The sequence below is a fragment of the Acyrthosiphon pisum genome, chromosome A1, assembly GCF_005508785.2.
Source record: "Acyrthosiphon pisum isolate AL4f chromosome A1, pea_aphid_22Mar2018_4r6ur, whole genome shotgun sequence".
NCBI lineage: Eukaryota > Metazoa > Arthropoda > Insecta > Hemiptera > Aphididae > Acyrthosiphon > Acyrthosiphon pisum.
The window spans coordinates 155,238,828-155,258,898 of NC_042494.1; the positions used below are offsets into that span (position 1 = coordinate 155,238,828).

At 31.2% G+C, this 20,071-nt stretch overlaps 3 protein-coding genes and 1 long non-coding RNA gene across 9 annotated transcripts; 2 read left to right on the forward strand and 2 right to left on the reverse strand.

Moving 5' to 3' along the window:
- LOC103310237 lies at nucleotides 1-1,020 on the forward strand. The gene is made up of 2 exons (XR_511013.3): nucleotides 1-324; nucleotides 398-1,020. It is a non-coding gene; the product is annotated as an uncharacterized LOC103310237 (long non-coding RNA).
- Nucleotides 912-14,171, reverse strand: LOC103310238 (uncharacterized PE-PGRS family protein PE_PGRS54). 6 transcript variants are annotated; one of them, XM_016806873.2, is made up of 6 exons: nucleotides 12,387-12,751; nucleotides 11,370-11,453; nucleotides 8,424-8,546; nucleotides 8,098-8,332; nucleotides 4,292-6,706; nucleotides 912-3,811 (listed from the first exon to the last, which is right to left on the reverse strand). In XM_016806873.2, exons 1-6 carry the CDS (start codon nucleotides 12,471-12,473, stop codon nucleotides 1,047-1,049), a joined length of 5,709 nt encoding a protein of 1,902 aa, XP_016662362.1. In that variant the 5' UTR covers nucleotides 12,474-12,751; the 3' UTR covers nucleotides 912-1,046. The 6 variants fall into 6 exon arrangements, with proteins under 6 accessions (XP_016662362.1, XP_016662360.1, XP_016662361.1 ...); XM_016806871.2 differs by having other exon boundaries at nucleotides 912-3,865; nucleotides 4,064-6,706; XM_016806872.2 differs by having other exon boundaries at nucleotides 912-3,682; nucleotides 4,064-6,706; nucleotides 12,387-12,750.
- Nucleotides 14,172-14,625: 454 nt separating this feature from the next.
- Nucleotides 14,626-18,276, forward strand: LOC100167199 (uncharacterized). The gene is given in 3 exon segments (NM_001162263.1): nucleotides 14,626-14,881; nucleotides 17,385-17,517; nucleotides 17,592-18,276. Coding segments are annotated over 3 exon segments (423 nt in total). The 5' UTR covers nucleotides 14,626-14,742; the 3' UTR covers nucleotides 17,743-18,276.
- LOC100163083 (metallo-beta-lactamase domain-containing protein 1) lies at nucleotides 18,270-19,672 on the reverse strand. Its single transcript, XM_029488637.1, has 2 exons — nucleotides 19,322-19,672; nucleotides 18,270-19,167 (listed from the first exon to the last, which is right to left on the reverse strand). The coding sequence occupies exon 2, from the start codon at nucleotides 18,896-18,898 to the stop codon at nucleotides 18,302-18,304; it is 597 nt and encodes a 198-aa protein (XP_029344497.1). The 5' UTR covers nucleotides 18,899-19,167; nucleotides 19,322-19,672; the 3' UTR covers nucleotides 18,270-18,301.
- Nucleotides 19,673-20,071: the final 399 nt, after the last annotated feature.

A 20,071-nucleotide genomic window follows, 5' to 3' on the forward strand; every position in this document is an offset into this window, starting at 1 on the left:
TAAATAATGATCCAGTCCATTTTTTTATAAAGGGAGATTTTCTTAGCGTACCACCTACGAGCGTTCTATGTGCCACAAGTGGTACGCGTACCACAGGTTGAGAAACTCTGTAGTAAATCATATTATATTAAAAATAGTACTGTGGGATTATGGAGTCCCCCACAAGCTTGTATACTAAAAATGTTCAATGCATATTGTATATAATGTTATGCTATGCTATGCTATGTTAAAATGCACAGTATGTGACTATTCTGTTCAATATAATATAAATGAATAACATTTTTTTACTTTAAAAATGCTGCTTTTGAGTTCATAGAACATGAAGTAAGAATACAATTACATATTTTGGTTAAAACAAAGATTTTGGTTGTAATTTATTAAGTTTTTCTTTTTTAAGATTGACACGTTTAACAAATCGAGTATCTTCAGATGATTCAAGTCATAGTGATGAAGACTGAATTTCAACTAATAAACCTGCATTAAATTTATTACTTATTATTGGTGAAAAAACTACTAAAATATTTTGCTTCTTGTGTAATATATTATCAGTCAATTAATATAATTAATACATTGTAAGAATACAAATTAGTTCTAAATATGTGTCAAATATTTAATATTTAATTAATAATTTTTTTTTTGTATATATTATGTTTATAGAAAATACCTTTTCTATGATCTTACCATAAAATCAAAACACATTCACTAAATCTATATTTAATATTTTATTTTATAACTTATATTTTATACTTGTTTTGTATTCTTTAAACACATAAGACATTTTAATTTTCCATTTTTTATTGTCTTATTATGTATTAATACATTTAGTATTTGTGAATTTTCTTTTATATAGCGATAATCATGTGCAAAACGATAATAGTAGCTAAATTAGTATATAAAATAATAAATGTTACTCTAATAGAACTACTATATTTCATAGTACAAAGTTAGGTTTAATTAGTATACAATTTTGTACTCAATTAACTTAACTAAAATATAAATAATTGTTTTATAAAAAAAAAATATTATTCTAATATTTGTTATAATCATTAATTATTAGTTCTCTGGCATGGGAAAGGTGGTGGATTTGGCTTACATATTTTAGGCCCATCTTTTGCTCCATTTACATAGTTACACGAAAATGAAAAGTAACCACAAGTTGATGATTTAGTAAAATACTGAACATTCTTTTCATCTGGTTGAAATTTGCCTATTCCTCCATTAATTTCAGTTTTGAAACTTTTAATTGGCTTAACATATGATTCTTTATTTAACTGCGCTCTTAATTTTGTTTTGTCTACCACAGTTAAACTACCTACTCCGGGTGTTAAGAATACAGTTTGAGTTTGAGCTTGACCTCCCGGAATTGCTTTAGCTTCGGTATGGTCTCCAGCTACTGAAGCTACCCTCCCTCTAAATCCATTTGGTATTTTAGTTCCGTTAGTCCCTGGTATAACTTGACCAGCATCTAATACTTGTCCAGATTTCAGCTGACTATCAGAATCACGAGTAATTTGGGCATCATGTTTGTCATCTAATTTTAAAATAATATTTTGCTCTTGCTTTGGGATTGTTTCTTTTTTTGTTTGTACTGATTTTGTATTTACAGATTCATCACTATCTTCATCATACTCATCATTATCTTCGTATTCAGGATAAACATCGATATTTTTAGACGATTCTTGTGGTAAAATAGATGGAGTCTGTGTTGAAGATATATTTTGCTGTTTTTGGTTATCAACATTGGAATTGTCCACTTGATTTTGAGATCTTAATACATTTGGAATAGGCTGTACGTTCGGGAGTGCATTAGTTTGATTTTTAACTTCATTATAAGATCTTTCAAGTTGCCCAATTTTTAACTTGGCATCAGCCATATTTAATTTTGGTAAGTTTTGAAGTTTTTTACCACTGCTTGCTTGAGCAGCACCGTTGTATGAAATACCATGCTTATATGACCCAAACAGTTGACTTTGCGATTGACCACTATATGATCCAGCTTGAGCTGAAGTTGCACCGCTACCTTTAAATAATGACTTTTGATTAGTGCTGTTGTTGGACTCTTGTGGTAAGAAACCTATTTGAGCCTGGCTGGAAGTACTTCCTGGGCCAGTTGATTGTGCATCTGCCACTCCCCCTTTTATACCAGCTTGCAATTGAGTGTTTGTTCCATAATTAATTCCTGAGCTTTGTGCTTCACCTAAGGCAATGCCATTATCTGAATTATAAAGAACTTGGGATTGTGCTTGTCCCCTTCCACCTTTTCCTTGAGCTGTACTTGTTGTACCATTTGTATTACTTACAATTTGGCTTTGAGCTCCTTTATCGCTATCACTTGTTTGAGCTTGAGCAGAAAAAGTTCCTGTTCCTAAATATGAACCAGATACTTGAGTCTGGCTCATACCTGTTTTGGACTTTCCTTGAGCTGAAGCCGATGCTCTAGTTTCTTGGCCATCAACATCTACATTAGTCATTGATTGTGCATCTCCTCCTTCAGTGTCAATAGGAGTCACAGAACCTCCAGATGATATATCTGTTCCAAACTGACCACCGATTATTGGGTTTAGTGATGGATTAATATTTCCTATATCTGATTCTGGCTTAAGAGATGGACCTCTAAAACTGTTATCACCATACGATCCAGGATAACTTTGAGGTACTCTTTTTCCATCTAAAGGTGATTGAACACTTGAAAGACGATTTCGATTAGGTTCTCCAGGTGGTAAATTATATCCAGGTTGCTGGACACCAGTCCCACCAGAACCTAATGTATCTTGAGGTTGATCATAATTAGGTTGCATTTGATTTATATTTACACCAGATGGAACATTTCCAGATTGTTGAACACCAGACCCTCCAGAGCCTAACGTACCTTGAGGTTGGCCATAACTAGGTTGAATTGGATTTATATTTACACCAGATGGAACATTTCCAGATTGCTGAACATCAGAGCCTAACGTACCTTGAGGTTGGCCATACGTAGGTTGAATTTGATTTATATTTACACCAGATGGACCAATTCCAGATTGCTGAACACCAGACCCTCCAGAGCCTAACGTACCTTGAGGTTGGCCATAACTAGGTTGAATTTGATTTATATTTACACCAGATGGAACATTTCCAGATTGCTGAACACCAGACCCTCCAGAGCCTAACGTACCTTGAGGTTGGCCATACGTAGGTTGAATTTGATTTATATTTACACCAGATGGAACATTTCCCGATTGCTGAACACCAGACCCTCCAGAGCCTAATGTACCATGAGGTTGGCCATAACTAGGTTGAATTGGATTTAGATTTCCACCCGATGAAGCGTATCCAGGTTGCTGGACACCAGTCCCTCCAGAGTACAAAGTACCATGAGGCTGGCCATAACTAGGTTGAATTTGATTTATATTTACACCAGATGGAACATTTCCAGATTGCTGAACACCAGACCCTCCAGAGCCTAATGTACCTTGAGGTTGGCCATAACTAGGTTGAATTGGATTTAGATTTCCGCCCGATGAAGCGTATCCAGGTTGCTGGACACTAGTCCCTCCTGTGCCTAATGTACCATGAGGCTGGCCATAACTAGGTTGAATTTGATTTAGATTTCCACCCGATGAAGCGTATCCAGGTTGCTGATAACCAGACCCTCCGGAACCTAATGTCCCTTGAGGTTGAATTTGATTTATATTTCCACCTGATGGAACATTTCCAGATTGCTGAACACCAGACCCTCCAGAGCCTAACGTACCTTGAGGTTGGCCATAACTAGGTTGAATTGGATTTAGATTTCCACCCGATGAAGCGTATCCAGGTTGCTGGACACCAGTACCTCCAGAGCCTAATATCCCTTGAGGTTGAATTTGATTTATATTTCCACCTGATGGAACATTTCCAGATTGCTGAACACCAGACCCTCCAGAGCCTAATGTACCATGAGGTTGGCCATAACTAGGTTGAATTGGATTTAGATTTCCACCCGATGAAGCGTATCCAGGTTGCTGGACACCAGTCCCTCCAGAGTACAAAGTACCATGAGGCTGGCTATAACTAGGTTGAATTGGATTTAGATTTCCACCTGATGGAACATTTCCAGATTGCTGAACACCAGACCCTCCAGAGCCTAACGTACCTTGAGGTTGGCCATACGTAGGTTGAATTTGATTTATATTTACACCAGATGGAACATTTCCAGATTGCTGAACACCAGACCCTCCAGAGCCTAATGTACCATGAGGTTGGCCATAACTAGGTTGAATTGGATTTAGATTTTCACCCGATGAAGCGTATCCAGGTTGCTGGACACCAGTCCCTCCAGAGTACAAAGTACCATGAGGCTGGCCATAACTAGGTTGAATTTGATTTATATTTACACCAGATGGAACATTTCCAGATTGCTGAACACCAGACCCTCCGGAGCCTAATGTCCCTTGAGGTTGAATTTGATTTATATTTCTACCCGATGAAGCGTATCCAGGTTGCTGGACACCAGTCCCCCCAGAGCCTAATGTCCCTTGAGGTTGAATTTGATTTATATTTCCACCTGATGGAACATTTCCAGATTGCTGAACACCAGACCCTCCAGAGCTTAACGTACTTTGAGGTTGGCCATAACTAGGTTGAATTGGATTTAGATTTCCACCCGATGAAGCGTATCCAGGTTGCTGATAACCAATCCCTCCAGAGCCTAATGTACCATGAGACTGGCCATAACTAGGTTGAATTTGATTTTGATTTATATTTCCACCCGATGAAGCGTATCCAGGTTGCTGATAACCAGACCCTCCAGAGCCTAATGTACCATGCGGCTGGCCAAAACTAGGTTGAAATTGATTTATATTTCCACCCGATGAAGCGTATCCAGGTTGCTGATAACCAGACCCTCCGGAGCCTAATGTACCCTGAGGCTGGCTATAACTAGGTTGAATTGAATTGATATTTCCACCCGATGAAGCGTATCCAGGTTGCTGATAACCAGTCCCTCCAGAGCCTAATGTGCCTTGACTATGACCATAACTTGGTTGAATTTGATTTATATTTCCACCTGATGGGATATATCCAGGTTGCTGAACACCAGAACCTCCTGTTCCCAATGCACCTTGAGACTGGCCATAACTAGGTTGAATTTGATTTATATTTCCACCCGACGAAGCGTATCCAGGTTGCTGATAACCAGATCCTCCAGAGCCTAATGTACTTTGAGGTTGGCCATAGCTAGTTTGAATTGGATTTAAATTTACACCTGATGGTGTGTATCCAGGATGTTGTACATAAGGCACGCCCGATCCTAATGTATCTTGAGGTAGACCATAACTAGGCTGTATTTGATTTTGATTATTTCCTCCGCCGTATAAAGGGTAACCTTGCTGTTGGGTTATAGGTACCTGTGTAATACCAACTTGTTTTCCCTCGTTAGGAATTCTTTCGTTATTTTGTGAATTAGTTATTTGAAATTCATTTAGTTTTTTATTATTCGACATTGCATTAAGACATGTCTGGTATAAGAAATTGCATAGCGAAGGTAAATTTAGTGTGGTATAATCTTGGCCTCCGTGTATATTTGAAGACAACGGATATCCATTGTGTATAGTTCCAGCAGCTTCGTTTTTAATCCTTTGCTCGTTTTGTGAGTTCGCATCACTTGAAATAGGCATACTTGGTGTTAATTGACCTAAAACATTTGGCATTTGTTGTTGATGGTTAGGTATAAAAATAGGTGGATAATTTGCTGGTTTATTTTGATGTCCTATTGAAGTTGTTACTGGAACTTGTGGATTGTAACTAGGACGCGTCCATTCTGAATTAGGTGTGTTATGTGGAGTCAATATTCCATGACCTAACCCAGAAGGAATATTGGGAAAGCCTGACTGATTTATTTGCTGATCTAAATTAGGATTGTTACTATCGATTTTATTTGCATATTCCCAGCTACTGGGATTAAATGGACTAGAATTAATGGAATATGTGTTTGGGTTAACAGCATCATTGTTTACGTTTTTTTTGAATTCAGGTGAATTCGTATTAGCTAAATTTGGATTCTGTTCGTTTGCAGAACTATATACACGTCCCGAGTCTATATTACCCAGTTCTGTTGTATTTTTTGAATCCGAACCTTGGTTTTTATCTGGATATTGACCATAAGAATACGGTTCGTTTCCATATCCATTATCTCGATTTCCCGGTAAATTATTGTTTGTTCCTAATCCCGGATATTGACCGACGATAGACGGATTGATACCATATCCTTGATTTTGGTTACCCGGTAATTTATTGTTTGTTCCCGAACTTGTATATTGACCATCGATAGACGGAGTTATACCATATCCTTGATATTGGTTTCCTGGTAATTTATTGTTTGTTCCTGATCCTCGATATTGACCATCGACTAAAGGCCTAACACCATATCCATGATCTTGATTACCCGGTAATTTAATGTTTGTTCCTGAACCTGGATATGTATCTGGGTATTGACCGTTGATAGAATGTTCTCTTTGATTTTCTTCATTTTGTAAGCCTGGTGCCTGCCTATTTGTATTCGATATACTATATGGTCTTGAATTTTCATTTTGAGGAACAGAATTTGTAGGTCGAAGAGATGGAAAACGTACCAGATGAGAATTGTCCACTTGTGTGGAATGCGTTCTATAATCCTGTCCAGGGCATTCATCACATTCCCCAAAGCTTGACTGACTTTGAGCTTGTCCCATACCATTCAAACCACCTAAAAAAATTGCAAATTATGTAAATATTTTCTATATCAATGAACCTTTTTACAGCTTTTTCTCTATTTAATTCGTGCCCACCGTATAAAGCAATTTATTAAGTAAACGCGAGTCGTATTAATGAGATTTTATTAGAATTATTTAATTTAATGTAGACTTTATACATACGTATATAGTATTATGTAGCGGGTACCTATGTATTTTAGAAAATTTATATGGATCCATAGCATAAAGACTTAATAGACTCTATGTTAAACTGCATAGTAATAGTACCTACTAATTAACAGAACTAACATCTAAATTTAGATGTCGTTAATAGATACTAAGTACTTCTAGCCTTGATATAGGCTATAGTACCTACATGAGGGTTTCCGTTTTCCGCCAAACCAAATTAATAAATAATTTGAGATATTTTTTGAGAACCCCTAAACCTTAATCCTTCAAATAGTAATGATTACGATGTACGCGCCTTGTATTACAGACGACACGTTTATCATATTAAAATATTATATGCATATACAATTAAACAAATAGTAGGTATCTGGTATAAACAGTATAAATATTAATATTAATAATAATTATTAAGAAATTATATATAAATTAATTAATAATTATTAGAAACATTACAAGTTTCTCGTCCAAATAATACATTAAATTATAAAAATTAAAACTTTATTAAAAGACAAAAATCCAAACATATTTTAACACATTGAATATTAATTACTATATGAAAAATATATTTGCTTAACAAACTCGAACCTAACTAAATGCCCACGAATGTGTTCTTGAATGTAGGTATTCAGGTATTCTTCATATCTTATTTGTATTGAATTATTTATATAATAATAATAATAATATGGCGGTATATAACTGATATTAAGGGTTCTCAAAAAATATCTTAAATAATTTATTAAGTTTTTTTTGGCAGAAATCGGAATATAACCTATGGTGGAAAACGGTTATGGTGATAACGGTCGAGAGTCATTTTGGCGGAAAACGGTTACGCCCACCTACATTGGTGCAACTCAGAGGAGGGGGTGAAAAGGGGTCTTCAGCAGCCGTTGTTTTTTGGGTCAAACTATCATTATTATAGTGAAATACCTTAATATGTATTTATGTTTTTAAAATATGAAATATTATTGCACTCCATGTTTTAGAGGTCTAGTTGCGCAAAGTAACTAATAGGTAGGTTAATCTACTACCTACTAGAAGTCAATAGAAAGTATTTTTGCAATAAAGTATTTAAAACAATTTGCAATCAATGTGTTAGATGAAAACTTGTAGTTTTCAAATTTATTTATAAATACTTGGCTTGCAGAACTATTTAAATATATTTTATATTTAAACATAATATTTCTACATTTTATTTAGAAATATATCAGGCACTTACTGACTGTTGCCCTTGATAAATCAGGTTGTGACAAAGCTTCAGCCAATCCATTTTTTGTTTCTTGATTAGAATTTTTTGAACCAAAACTAACAAATTGAGTTTGGGTTTGACCTTGATATCGTTTCTTTTCTGTTGAACGTTTTGATCTACTAAAACGATTATTGTCGAAGTTATTTAAAATAATGATTTTATCTTTGCAAAAGTTTCTTAAATTTTCACCAATAATTTCAACCATCTATATTAAAAAAAAGTACAATATTTCAGTAAATAGAACCAAATACTATTATTTTTTTTTTTTCTGTTAAATAAAAATATATCTATTTTACTTCATCTTCTGTTAATTCCATATTTTGGTCATAATTGTTTTTAAAATTTAAAATGTTTGTTTGATCATCCACTAATTTTAAAACACATTCTTTGGTCATTTCATTTTTATGTGCAATTATTTTCTGAAATCATAATAAATTGTTACCTATTTTGTAAATTATAATACCAAATAATATACGCGCAAGTAGGGGCAGTGCCTCCATGGCTATTTTCTGGGTCAATTATCATAATTATCACCATTATTAGAGCTGGAATTGTAATGCCTTAAAAAATGCTTTTATGACCTAAAAATTTGGAATAATGCACTTCAAATTAAAAAAGTGGGAAAGTGGGTGTCGTTCTGCTGTACAGTAGGTACAAGTGGGTCACTGTAATGGATGGTGTTAAATTTGAATTCAATGATATAATATCATTGTATTAGAAAAACGATTCTAAACGAAGATGGCCAGTCAGTCTATGATTTACTTGTAATGTTTTATTTTCTATGTATATTAATTGATGATATTATTGTGTATAAAGTAATTTATATATTATAACCATTGGCACAACTAGGGGTGTGCTTTGGGTCCTTAGCACCCCCTAAGTCAAAATTAGCACCCCCTAAAAAATCTTTAGGTGTTAGATCCAATTAAGTCACAAAAATCCTGGAGCTTAAGCACCCCTTAGTTCAAATGTCTAGTTGCGCTAATGATTATAACCTAATTACGTGGAACCTTGTTTTAAATTTTCAATCCTTAGCCATAAAAATTGAACTATTAATACATTTTTAACTACAAAATAATTTTTAAATTTTAAATTTGATACATTTCGTCAAAATTCCAACCTTAAATACTTATAAAAAAAAATTGTGCTTGAGTATTTTTATTATTTTTAAATTGCTATTATTTTTATCAGTAGTATTGTATTAAATTTTCACTCATTTCTTACCCAACAAATAAAATTTTATTGAAAATTAAAAATTATAGAAAAAAAACTAAAAATATTGAAAACTGACAATGTCCATAAACAGCTCAAAAAGATTCAAAATATTTTGAAAATGTTATCAAGTATAGGAATTGATTAAATGACAATTCAGTGAAATTTTCATGTATCTACAGTTATTCGTTTTTTAATTACAACAAAATAACAAAATCGCTATATGAGAAATCGAGTCCAATCTTGTAAAAATATGAACTTCAAACGCTCAATAATTTTCAAGCTTTTTTAACTAACAAATTCAATTTTATTGATATTAAAAATGGAAACTGAAAATGTCCGTAAACAGCTTTAAATATTTGGAAAATGTTATGGTGTATAGAAAATGATAATATAAACATTCAGTTAAAATTTAATCTACCTACAGTCATTTAACCTACAATTGTTTTAAAGTTGCACCAAAAACCAAAATCTCGAATCTCGAAAACAAATTTTGCGTAAAAATTCCTGTTATTCCTTAATTTTTCTTTTGTTTTTCACGGCGCTTTTGAAAACTTCTGGGAAATTTTTAATTTTGATCCCCAAAGTACCAACTATATTCACATTCCTATCAGAAAAAATACTGTTGAAGAAAATCTAAGCTTCCTTACCGTCCTAAAAGGGTATGACAGACACAAAAAAAAACACATCATTGTAAAATCAATACATTCATCGCTCTGCTGTAAGAATCTAAAATGAGCTACATTATTTTTTTTTTCTAATAATTTTAAATTCTTATACGAATTTGGAAAAAATGATAATAATACAATATACATTTTAAAGAATTATAAAAGAGTTTTAAAGACAGAACTAATCATTTAGAACTTTTCAACCAGTAAAAACAATAGTAATAATAATTATTATTGTTTCCAAACATTATTATTATTATTATTTTTTTTTTTAGGTTTAGATCATATATTAATTTACTAATACATAGTTATACATTTTTTAATTTATATAAAAAATCATGTAAGAATCTGAAAATTACATTTTGGATTGAAAAAATTCAAAAATTCCCAAAAATCTTAAAAATTTAAAAATAGGTACATGCAATGTGTATGTTTTAAAACGAGCATTGTGTATAGATTCGAAAATAATATAAACTATAAAGTACGTGTAACCTACATCAATATCATAGCTTTAATCATTATTCATTATGTAATATACATTTTTTTTTAAAACTAAAAATAAAAACATTTTTCACCCAGTGATTTTTATTACACTCGATAATGAATATCAGAACTATGGACGTTGCTTTTATTGATTTATTTTGTATAGCATATAGGTACCTATAATTGACGGGGCCAAGTGCAGTGTCAACCAAGTTTTTACTCTTTTTTTATAAACAATTTTAATGTTCATGTTTAATGTAGGTATACAATAGTTTCAAGTTTGTGTTATCAATGGCTGAATAAGCTAGAAACATTTAATTTTATAAATAACCCAGCATTATCAAATCAATGGTAACAATTTATTTATCAAAAAAAATGCATTTGTAACCTTATCAGTGGTGCCGAACCTATAACCCATGAGGGGCGACCGCCCCCCTTTTTTTCGGTGGGTGGGGTCGTGGGAGTCCGTGGGTACCCCAGCAAACTACTTATGAATTATGTTCCTAACAAGCTATTAATGTATACATATGCAGCACTGAAGCAAGCGTAAACGGAGGTGGTGATCCGTATAATTTTTTACTTGCCCCCCCCCCCCCTTTTAAAATATAGTTTGGCGCCACTGAACCTTATTGTAACCTTAATTACATTTAAATTAATGGCTTAATGCTGTAAAATTACATTTTATCTAACTATATATAATTCATAAATAATTTTTATATTCCCTACCTATATGAAAGGAAACATGTCACTAACAATAATTAGGTACCTACCTTATCACTAATTAGATAGGTAGTGAAACAAAAAATTAAAAAATTAAAATGTCCCCCCCTCCTTGACAAGTTCTTCCGAACGCCCTTGGGTCTTTATATGTTTACTCACTTTTTCCTTATCGAAAAATTCTGTATTGGAGATTGCTGAGGATGTACCAATATCATTTGTACTTTTATTTAACATTGAACCATTCTGAAAAAATTACAACTTGATAACTTTTTATGAAAAAAAATATATTAAAAATTAAACAATTTTGTTAATATTAATCATAATAGTTTATATGTTTAAAACTTAAATAAAGTAAGGTTAGGTAATACTGTTAAATCTACAGAGTTCATGAACTCAACTTCGTAAGCTTTTGTGTTTTGTATTTTGATAGGCAGGTACCTATCTCGTTATTATACTTAAAAGCCATAATTATAAATTAATTGATAACTTAATTCATAGTTTACTAAGTAGGTACCTACTTGAATAGTTAAATGTAAATGTCCATTAAATATTTAACTTATGAGATTAAGTTTTACAGGAAAATAACTTACTCAATAGCTAGACAGTTTTTCCACAATATGTCAATATTATATGGAGAATATAGGTAATACCTATTTTTTGAAAATTTCATGGGCCTATGCGGTAATACGCGTTCCTTTAAGTAGGTATTTAATAGCAATAAATACAGAACATACATAGAGTAAATTATTGGGATTTCAATACAATAATGAACTTGTGAAAAAAAATAATATGGCAGTTTATTAGTAGGTACGAATGGTAGGTAGGTACTTATAATTATTAAAATATCCGCATGCCTACATTCAAAGAAGTAAGCTATGTAAAAACAAACAATTTAATGACAAACTAAAAATTAATTTAACAGGTAAGTGTAGGTATTATTAAATCTAAATATGATTTTTTATCAAACTTTATATAATACTATAGTCTATAATAGTTAAATATAAATTTAAATATTATCAGGTAAACATGCATTGTTGATGTTATTACATAAGATATATTCTTATATACTATAATATACTTATATACATGCATTTTATATAAGACTACCTATATAGGTATTAGGTAGGTATACCTATATTTAAAATACCAATACAATAAAAATTTTCTAAATTTTACCTTTGACTTAAAACCAATATTAGAATGATAACCGTGGGATACAGCTATACAAATCAAGAATACACACAAAAAACACGAAGTAGCCATAATAGCAAAATTAACTTAAACGACTCAAAAAAAATTATATCAACATCACATGTATTCATCTACGACTATTTTGAACATCGAATGACAAACGCCCGAATGTCTGAAGTGTGGATTTTTTTTTTGTTAAATGAGTTCTTATAAAATTATTTAAACATCTGCGAGCTTAAGCAGAAGGGAGTGTATTAAACATGTATACAGGGTGTTTCAAATGTATACTACTAAAAATAATTATAACATATTAAGGATTCATTTTCGACTATTATAAAAATAGGTGGTATATAAATATTATTGTATTTTATATTTAATCAACAAGACATTTGAATACATTTTTATAAACATTTTAACTATATTCACTTGGATATGATTTAACAACCAGGGAATAAATTCATTACATTAATCTTTTTATAGAAATTCAAACGTTCCAGCGTATTATTTTCTTTCTAATATTTTTATAAAATACCTATCTAGGTATATATTGTTTAGTGTCATATTGAATTTTAATTAATTTCACTTCAAATATCTGGTCCTAAATAAATATGAGTAGGTATGTGTTTTTCAAAACAATCACAACACCTACATATGGGTAGATTTTTAAATTAATCATCGCCATCATGACAAATAGGTCTTACTGCTTAGATTGAGATGAAGGTATTGCGAATATTTAATATTTTGTACACTGCCTACTCTATAATGATGCCATATTTTATTTAAAATCACAATAATATGTAAATATACAAAAATAAAAATATTGTTTTAAGTAGGCCAATTATTTTCTATTCAAATTGTTTTAATAAGAAATTTTGTTTTAAATCATCCTGTAGATATATTTAATATTTGTTTCACCATGCGTGTTCTTTTACCGCTAACCTAATTTTTTTTTTTTGACAGTCTGATGTCAAATCGTTTAGGATCAAAGGCCATTTACTAATTTCCAAACGTGTATGGGTACTATAACATTTTGTTTAAAGCTAGTGAACGATAGTTCATAATATTGTATCAATAAATGAATCGCTTAATGCAGTCATTGCGGATATACCTACCTTTATTTCGCTTCGCGCATTATTCAAGTATGTATTTAACGTCGTAAAATATAAGTATAGGATATAGGTTAGAGAAAAAACCAAACAAGCGCAGCGTTCTTAAAAAAAAAAAAAAGGTGGGTATATAGGTTATAGAAATATTTTAGGAAATTATATAATGACGCATATGAATATCTGGCGAATTAATCATACGCGTAACACAAACGTCCACACGCGTGGCTACCAAATAAGCGACCCAAAATCATATACATATATACGATGGTGGAGAAAAATTAAAATTAAAATTAAATGAATCGAAAGAAGTTGACTTACCGCTGTCGTGGATTTTAATGACCGGGAACTACAAAAAAAAAAAAAAAAATACGAATAGCATATTACATTAGCAGCCTTGTGCGAATTTAATTATTCCGGTCAGGCGCCGCCGCCCGCCTTCCGACTATAGAACGAAAATTGGTTTTCGTTTCGGCTCATAACACGCCGCGGCCTATAAGACCGACGACGGGTAAAGATCTTCATAAATCAGATCCTTTGTACACTTGCTGCGCTGCTGCAGTGCAGTATAGCGCAGATCAACAAACTCGTCCATTCAAAAACGAATAACTCTTCGCATATTATAATCGTAATATACCTATACTTATACCTATAATAGGTTTCGGGTGGTTTCTCAAAAAGTTGGGTTTAAAGCTGTAGCTAAGCGGGTACCGGTACGATGTATTATAAAAAGTAATTGGTAGGTACCTAAATAATAATATGCGCGCCAAAACCCAATCGGCGAACTAAAAATGTGTACAATACGATCGACGATTTATTTATTTTTTTTCAAGACAATGGGACACAAATACACAATCATTTCCAATGCTAAAAAATAGGTATATGTATTTATACTAGAAGCAGTATATAGGATTCTAGGCAACTGCAACTACGCATGTTAACGGTTAGGTACTTATGTTATACCTATATATGTCTGTGATACCTACGTGCAATACACTGTGTATAGGTAAATAAATTATTATAATATTACAATCGATAACCAAAGACCAAAAGGTTAGCCGTTGAGGTTATCGTGGGTCTCGGTCTCCGCATTTTAAAATTATTATCTATACGCGCATTAGTTACGTCCTTCGCACTCACGAATTGCGTTCTATTGTTTATTGTCATAAATCGCATAGGAATACGTATTCCTTATTATTTTGTTTTCTTTTGTCATCCACACGTCAGACCATTCAATCATGTCGAAACTAACCATCATCTTGTCAATGGCCGCGTTGTGCTCTCTGTCCACAGCGGCTCCAGACTTCTACAGCGACAAGGAGAACGTGCTGCAAGCCGAGGGATTCGGAAACGAAGAAATTAAAGAGTCCAATTTGAGTGAGTGAACGGAAAATTTCATTCATTTCGTAATTTACCTGCGTATGATGGTTACAATATTAATTATACCTACAAATTTAAATATTTGTTTGTAATTCACATGTTTGATACTAGGCAGACACCTCATAATTTTTATCAACGTATGGCGTACCGCGTACCTACTTAGGCTAATATAGCCTAACATTTTTATTAAAATATTAATTTTTTTCTTGTTCTCGACTAATGTATAGGTATGATAAGATAATCATAATAGGTACCCATGTACCCATGCAAATACAAATAGCTAAAGTCTATAATTTATTAATTATATTATAGGTAATTAATTATAATCAGAGAATCAGTCCAATTACTACGACCTATTGTGGTTAGTAAATATTCTATAAGTGAAACCACGGTATTTGCATACCTACATTGATGAATTATTGATTTCATTTGATACCTACTTGTGAATAATCGTATTAGGAATATTCTACGAATTACCATTTTGGTGGCCTGATATAACATTACGCCATAATAAAACCTAAAAGGCCTCATTAATCTTTATCTATGCATAAAATAGGGTTTATTTTGAGACAAGAATTCGACGCTATTTTTATATAAATACAACGTAAGACTATTGAAGATAAACACTAATTTTCTTAAATAATTATAACGTTTATGCAACATTGTTTTTTATTTACCTACCTAATTGAATGTAATTTTAAAACATAATTAATGAGAAAAAATTATATCTTTTAATTTTTACTATTATTTTTATTGTTTTCTAATGTGTATAATACAATAATGTATAGGTAGGTACTTCAGAAAAATATTTTGTTTTGCAATATGAAATTAAATATGGGTGCAGGGTGCTATCATTAAAAAAAGTATGAGACTTAAAAGCAGTAAAAATATATTGTTTTAAAATAACTTTAAATTATCTCAAAAAAATATTTTCAAAAACGTTAAATAATATTTTTCGAGAAAACTAATGTATATAATATTATATTTAAAAGAATCATCTGTATAATATTATTTTACCTCTTGAGAACTTAGACAATATTTGTGACAGAATAATAACTCTAAGGAACTAATAGATTTTAGACTTACAGATTTTTCTTTAATTTATTTATCAATAAATAATAAGCGTTTGTTAAGTGTCTTAGATGAAGCGTGGACTGTGGAGCGATAAATGTATTGGTTTACAATGATGTATTTTTGTTTTGTTCCGTGTTTTTATAGTATCTGATTTACAAAGAATTGGGAACAAAAAAAAAATGTATACGGCATTACCTAGTGTATTACACTAATTAAGTTGATGTAAGGTACCTAAATCATACAAGACACTAGATATTAGACTATTAGAGAAAACAATATAAACATGATATAATATATATATATATATAAAAAAGCGGGATAAGTGGGTGTCGCTCTGCTGTTCCAAATCGGTGACTGTAATGGACAGTGTTAAATTTGAATTCAATGATATATAATATAATATAATTGTATAGGAAAAACAATTCTGAGCGGAGGTGGTTTGTCAGTCTAGGATATTTTCTATTATATTTATATTGTTATTATTAAGAGTTACACCAAAATTCAAAATCAATTTTGTTGAAAACCGATTTTGCGTGAAAGTTCCTGTTTTTCAAAAAAACATTTTTTTTTTCTGTTTATCCCGCGCTTTTGAAGGCTACTTTTTTTATTTTTGACCCCCCCAAAGTACCAACTAGATTCACTTTCTTTTCAGAAATTCAGAAAAGATGTTTTTGAAGAAAGTCTAATCATTTTTACTGTACTAAAAGTTGATGACAGACATAAAAAAAAAACACATCATTGTAAAATCAATACTTTTATCGCTTCGTTCATAATCTAAAATACAATCAATACAAGTTATGCATAATAGCATAAAAGTCAATAAGTATTTTTTTTAATGGTGCCTGTCGCCGCTTGATCAGCTGGTTAGAGTTCTATTGGATTTTAATATTAAATTTCAAACTGGTTGAGGCAAGCCATGGAGGCTCCCAGTCATTAAGCAAAGTCAGCTATTTTAATAGGCTCGAGGGGTTATCTTATTGATGTTCTTAAATCTTTGCAGAACTCCAAATCACAATGCCATGTTTATACTAGTTGAAGTTTTATATAAAATAAATTCAATGGATAATGTAGAACCATAGAGTTTGAACGTATAAGTGGCCTCATAACAAATGAAGACGTGCAGTTTACAGCTAAGCGCCTTGCGCTTATCCTTAAGATGAGAAGATCAGGTTAAGTATCTGACCAGTATTATGCCTAGGTGCTTAGCCTCAGATGAGTGAGGGATGAAAGTTTTATTAAGTGTTACAGGTAGATAATTTAAATAATTGTAAGGCCTGAATGAGTGAAATAATATAATTATAAATATGTGGGTAACTTGGTAAATTAAAACCAACAAAAAAATAGTTTATTAATTAAATTAGTGGTAACAAGTAGGTAACTATTATCTGAATAAAAATTATGCATTATTTTAAAACTAATATTACAGTTACAAAATGTTATGACGAGGAAACTAAATTAGCCTACAAGGTAGACTCCATTTGGTATCCAGTGGGAAGATGTGAAAAACGTACTTGTTCGAGGCAAAAGGACTCAAAGACCCCGACAATCAAAACTATGGAGTAAGTCATACTAAAAATATAAAAATATAAGCCTCTAAAGAATTAATATAAATTGTTATATTTTTTTGTTGCAGATGTGAACCTTGCACTTCATGTAAATTGCCTAATCATACATGCCAACCATTCCGTTCTGATAAAAATTATCCTAAGTGTTGTTCACAGTGTTTAACAAAGTCTACTGTACTTTTGAAACCAGAATCAAAGAAAAAATACCATAACATTTAAATATTTTATAATTATTATTGATTGATGTTCTAAAACACAAAACTTATACATTCAATCCTATTATTTATCATGTATAAAATATAGGCACAGTATATTAAAAAACATATCATAAATTGAATACAGTGTATACACTTGAATACAATTTGCTGTTATTACTTATAACATAGTTAAGACACAAATATTTTAATTGACAAGTTATGCTTACATAGTTAGTTGATATTTTTGTATGAAATATGAAAGTTAGTGTCAATATAAGTACAAAAATATTTATTGTGAAAAGATTATTGTACGACATATAATAATATACCAAAAACAAGAATATTTTTAAAATTACCTATTGAAATATTGAATTTAAATCTATAAAAATTGAACAAGTACTTGAATAATTGTTTATTGGTAATCGTTTTTTGTAGTCACAGAATAATATAATATAATAATAATATTCTGTGGGATAGGTAGTTGTATAGATGAAGATAATATAATTATAATACATTGAAATTTGGAGGTATCAAATAAACTTAAATTTTAAAATTATTTCTATTTTTAAACATTTTATTGTTCACTTGTATTTCCTGGTACAGAACATAGCACCATGACCAGGTATAATCCAATCCACCTGTTCCATAATAGCTTTTCTATATTTTTTTTGTGAATCTGGATTTTCACTACCAGCATTTAACCAAATGGATTCATCCATTATATCATCTTCACTTTCAAACAAATCGCCTACAATTCCAATTGATGCTTTGGTTGTTTGAACGATAACAGATACGTCCGTCAGTGTATGTCCAGGGGTTGAGATAACTCGAATATTCTCATCAATTTCATACACACCATCGCTGTTGAAAAATTTACTATCGTCATAGTACATCTGTTTGTAACTAATACATCGGCCCACCAAATGCTTAGCATTCAAAAATAAGTTATTGTTACCCACATGATCAGAGTGGCCATGAGTACTAATTACATAATCAATGTCATCACATCCAACTCCATGTTGTTCAATAGCATTTATTAAATTCTTACCATCCCATGGAGTCATAGTGTCAACGATAATGTTTTTAGGACCTTTGACCAATGTACAGGTACAATTGGCCAACATACCACCTTCTGTTGGCCGACAATAGCCTACAAAAAGAACATGCACTTCATACATGATAGAAGTAAGATGTAGCTATGCAGGTATAAACTCTTTCTACACAAATATTCACAATCACAGTACAAGTCGAAGGATAACTGTTAAAAAACAATATAATTTAAATTAGAAATTAATTATTAATATTATATTAATGCCTATAATCTATACTGTACTGTACTGGATATACTACAGGACAAATTACATATTTTATTCTATGCCTTTTTGATTGAGCATTACTCATTTAAGTTGGATATCACTGTTTACTGTTTAATTGAACATTGAAATACCTATATAGACACCGGAATTTAAATTATTGACTACCAATTTAATATTTAAACATTATATTTATCTACTATTAGGTACTGAATTTACAATGGATCACAGGGCACAATTCCATAGCCATTAAAGATAAAAGTAATAACTATAAAGGTGGTAACTTACTGTTTTTATATAATATGATACAGAATTCAATAGGAACTTCCTAAAATAAGTATTTGCAGTAAATACTGTAAAAGTCTGTAATCCAATATATCAGCTTAAACATACAATTTATATACTATAGCACATAGGTATAGGTAACTAATTACATAGTTGCATGGAGTATGCCTATATAATACTTAAATACTCAATATTCTTAATTCTTAAGTTATTTTTCTAAATTCTAATAGACATTAGACTTATTACAACTTAAAATAGGAGAGAAGTCACTCAGAAATCACTCAAATAAGAAATATAGTATTACTGTGATTGTGACACACATTTCTATATTAGTATAATAGAAGTCTGTGGATCACGATTAAAGATATATCTTTAATCGTGCTGTGGATTGTGATTGTCGATTGATAACAGTTTACATAATATTATTATCACAGGTTACAAGATAATATTGTTTATATTTCTGTTTATATCAGCAGTCAGCACAGAGATAGATAATAAATAATAATAATATTTTAATATGCACAGCGCGATGTAGGAGAGCTGATGTATAAAATATTTTATATTATAATGTCATAATAATGTAATAAATAATAATTTACATAATTTTATTTTGTACAATGTAGTCATGTAGGTACTTTGTGATTCGTGAATTCGTAATGCACAGATCAAATGTAACAGTAAACAAATTAAAATATATTTCATTTCAATATGTATGTGATACATGTACCTATTATTGATGTATACAGTATGGGT

Excerpts from the sequence above, each read along its gene's own strand:
- LOC103310238 (XM_008187828.3), bottom strand. The coding sequence starts at position 12,473 with ATGGCTACTTCGTGTTTTTTGTGTGTATTCTTGATTTGTATAGCTGTA. Across the intron at positions 11,454-12,386 it reads ATATTGGTTTTAAGTCAAAG|AATGGTTCAATGTTAAATAA; the intron begins GTAAAATTTAGA and ends TAATTTTTTCAG. Across the intron at positions 6,707-8,097 it reads TTTATCAAGGGCAACAGTCA|GTGGTTTGAATGGTATGGGA; the intron begins GTAAGTGCCTGA and ends CAATTTTTTTAG.
- LOC100163083 (XM_029488637.1), bottom strand. The coding sequence starts at position 18,898 with ATGTATGAAGTGCATGTTCTTTTTGTAGGCTATTGTCGGCCAACAGAA.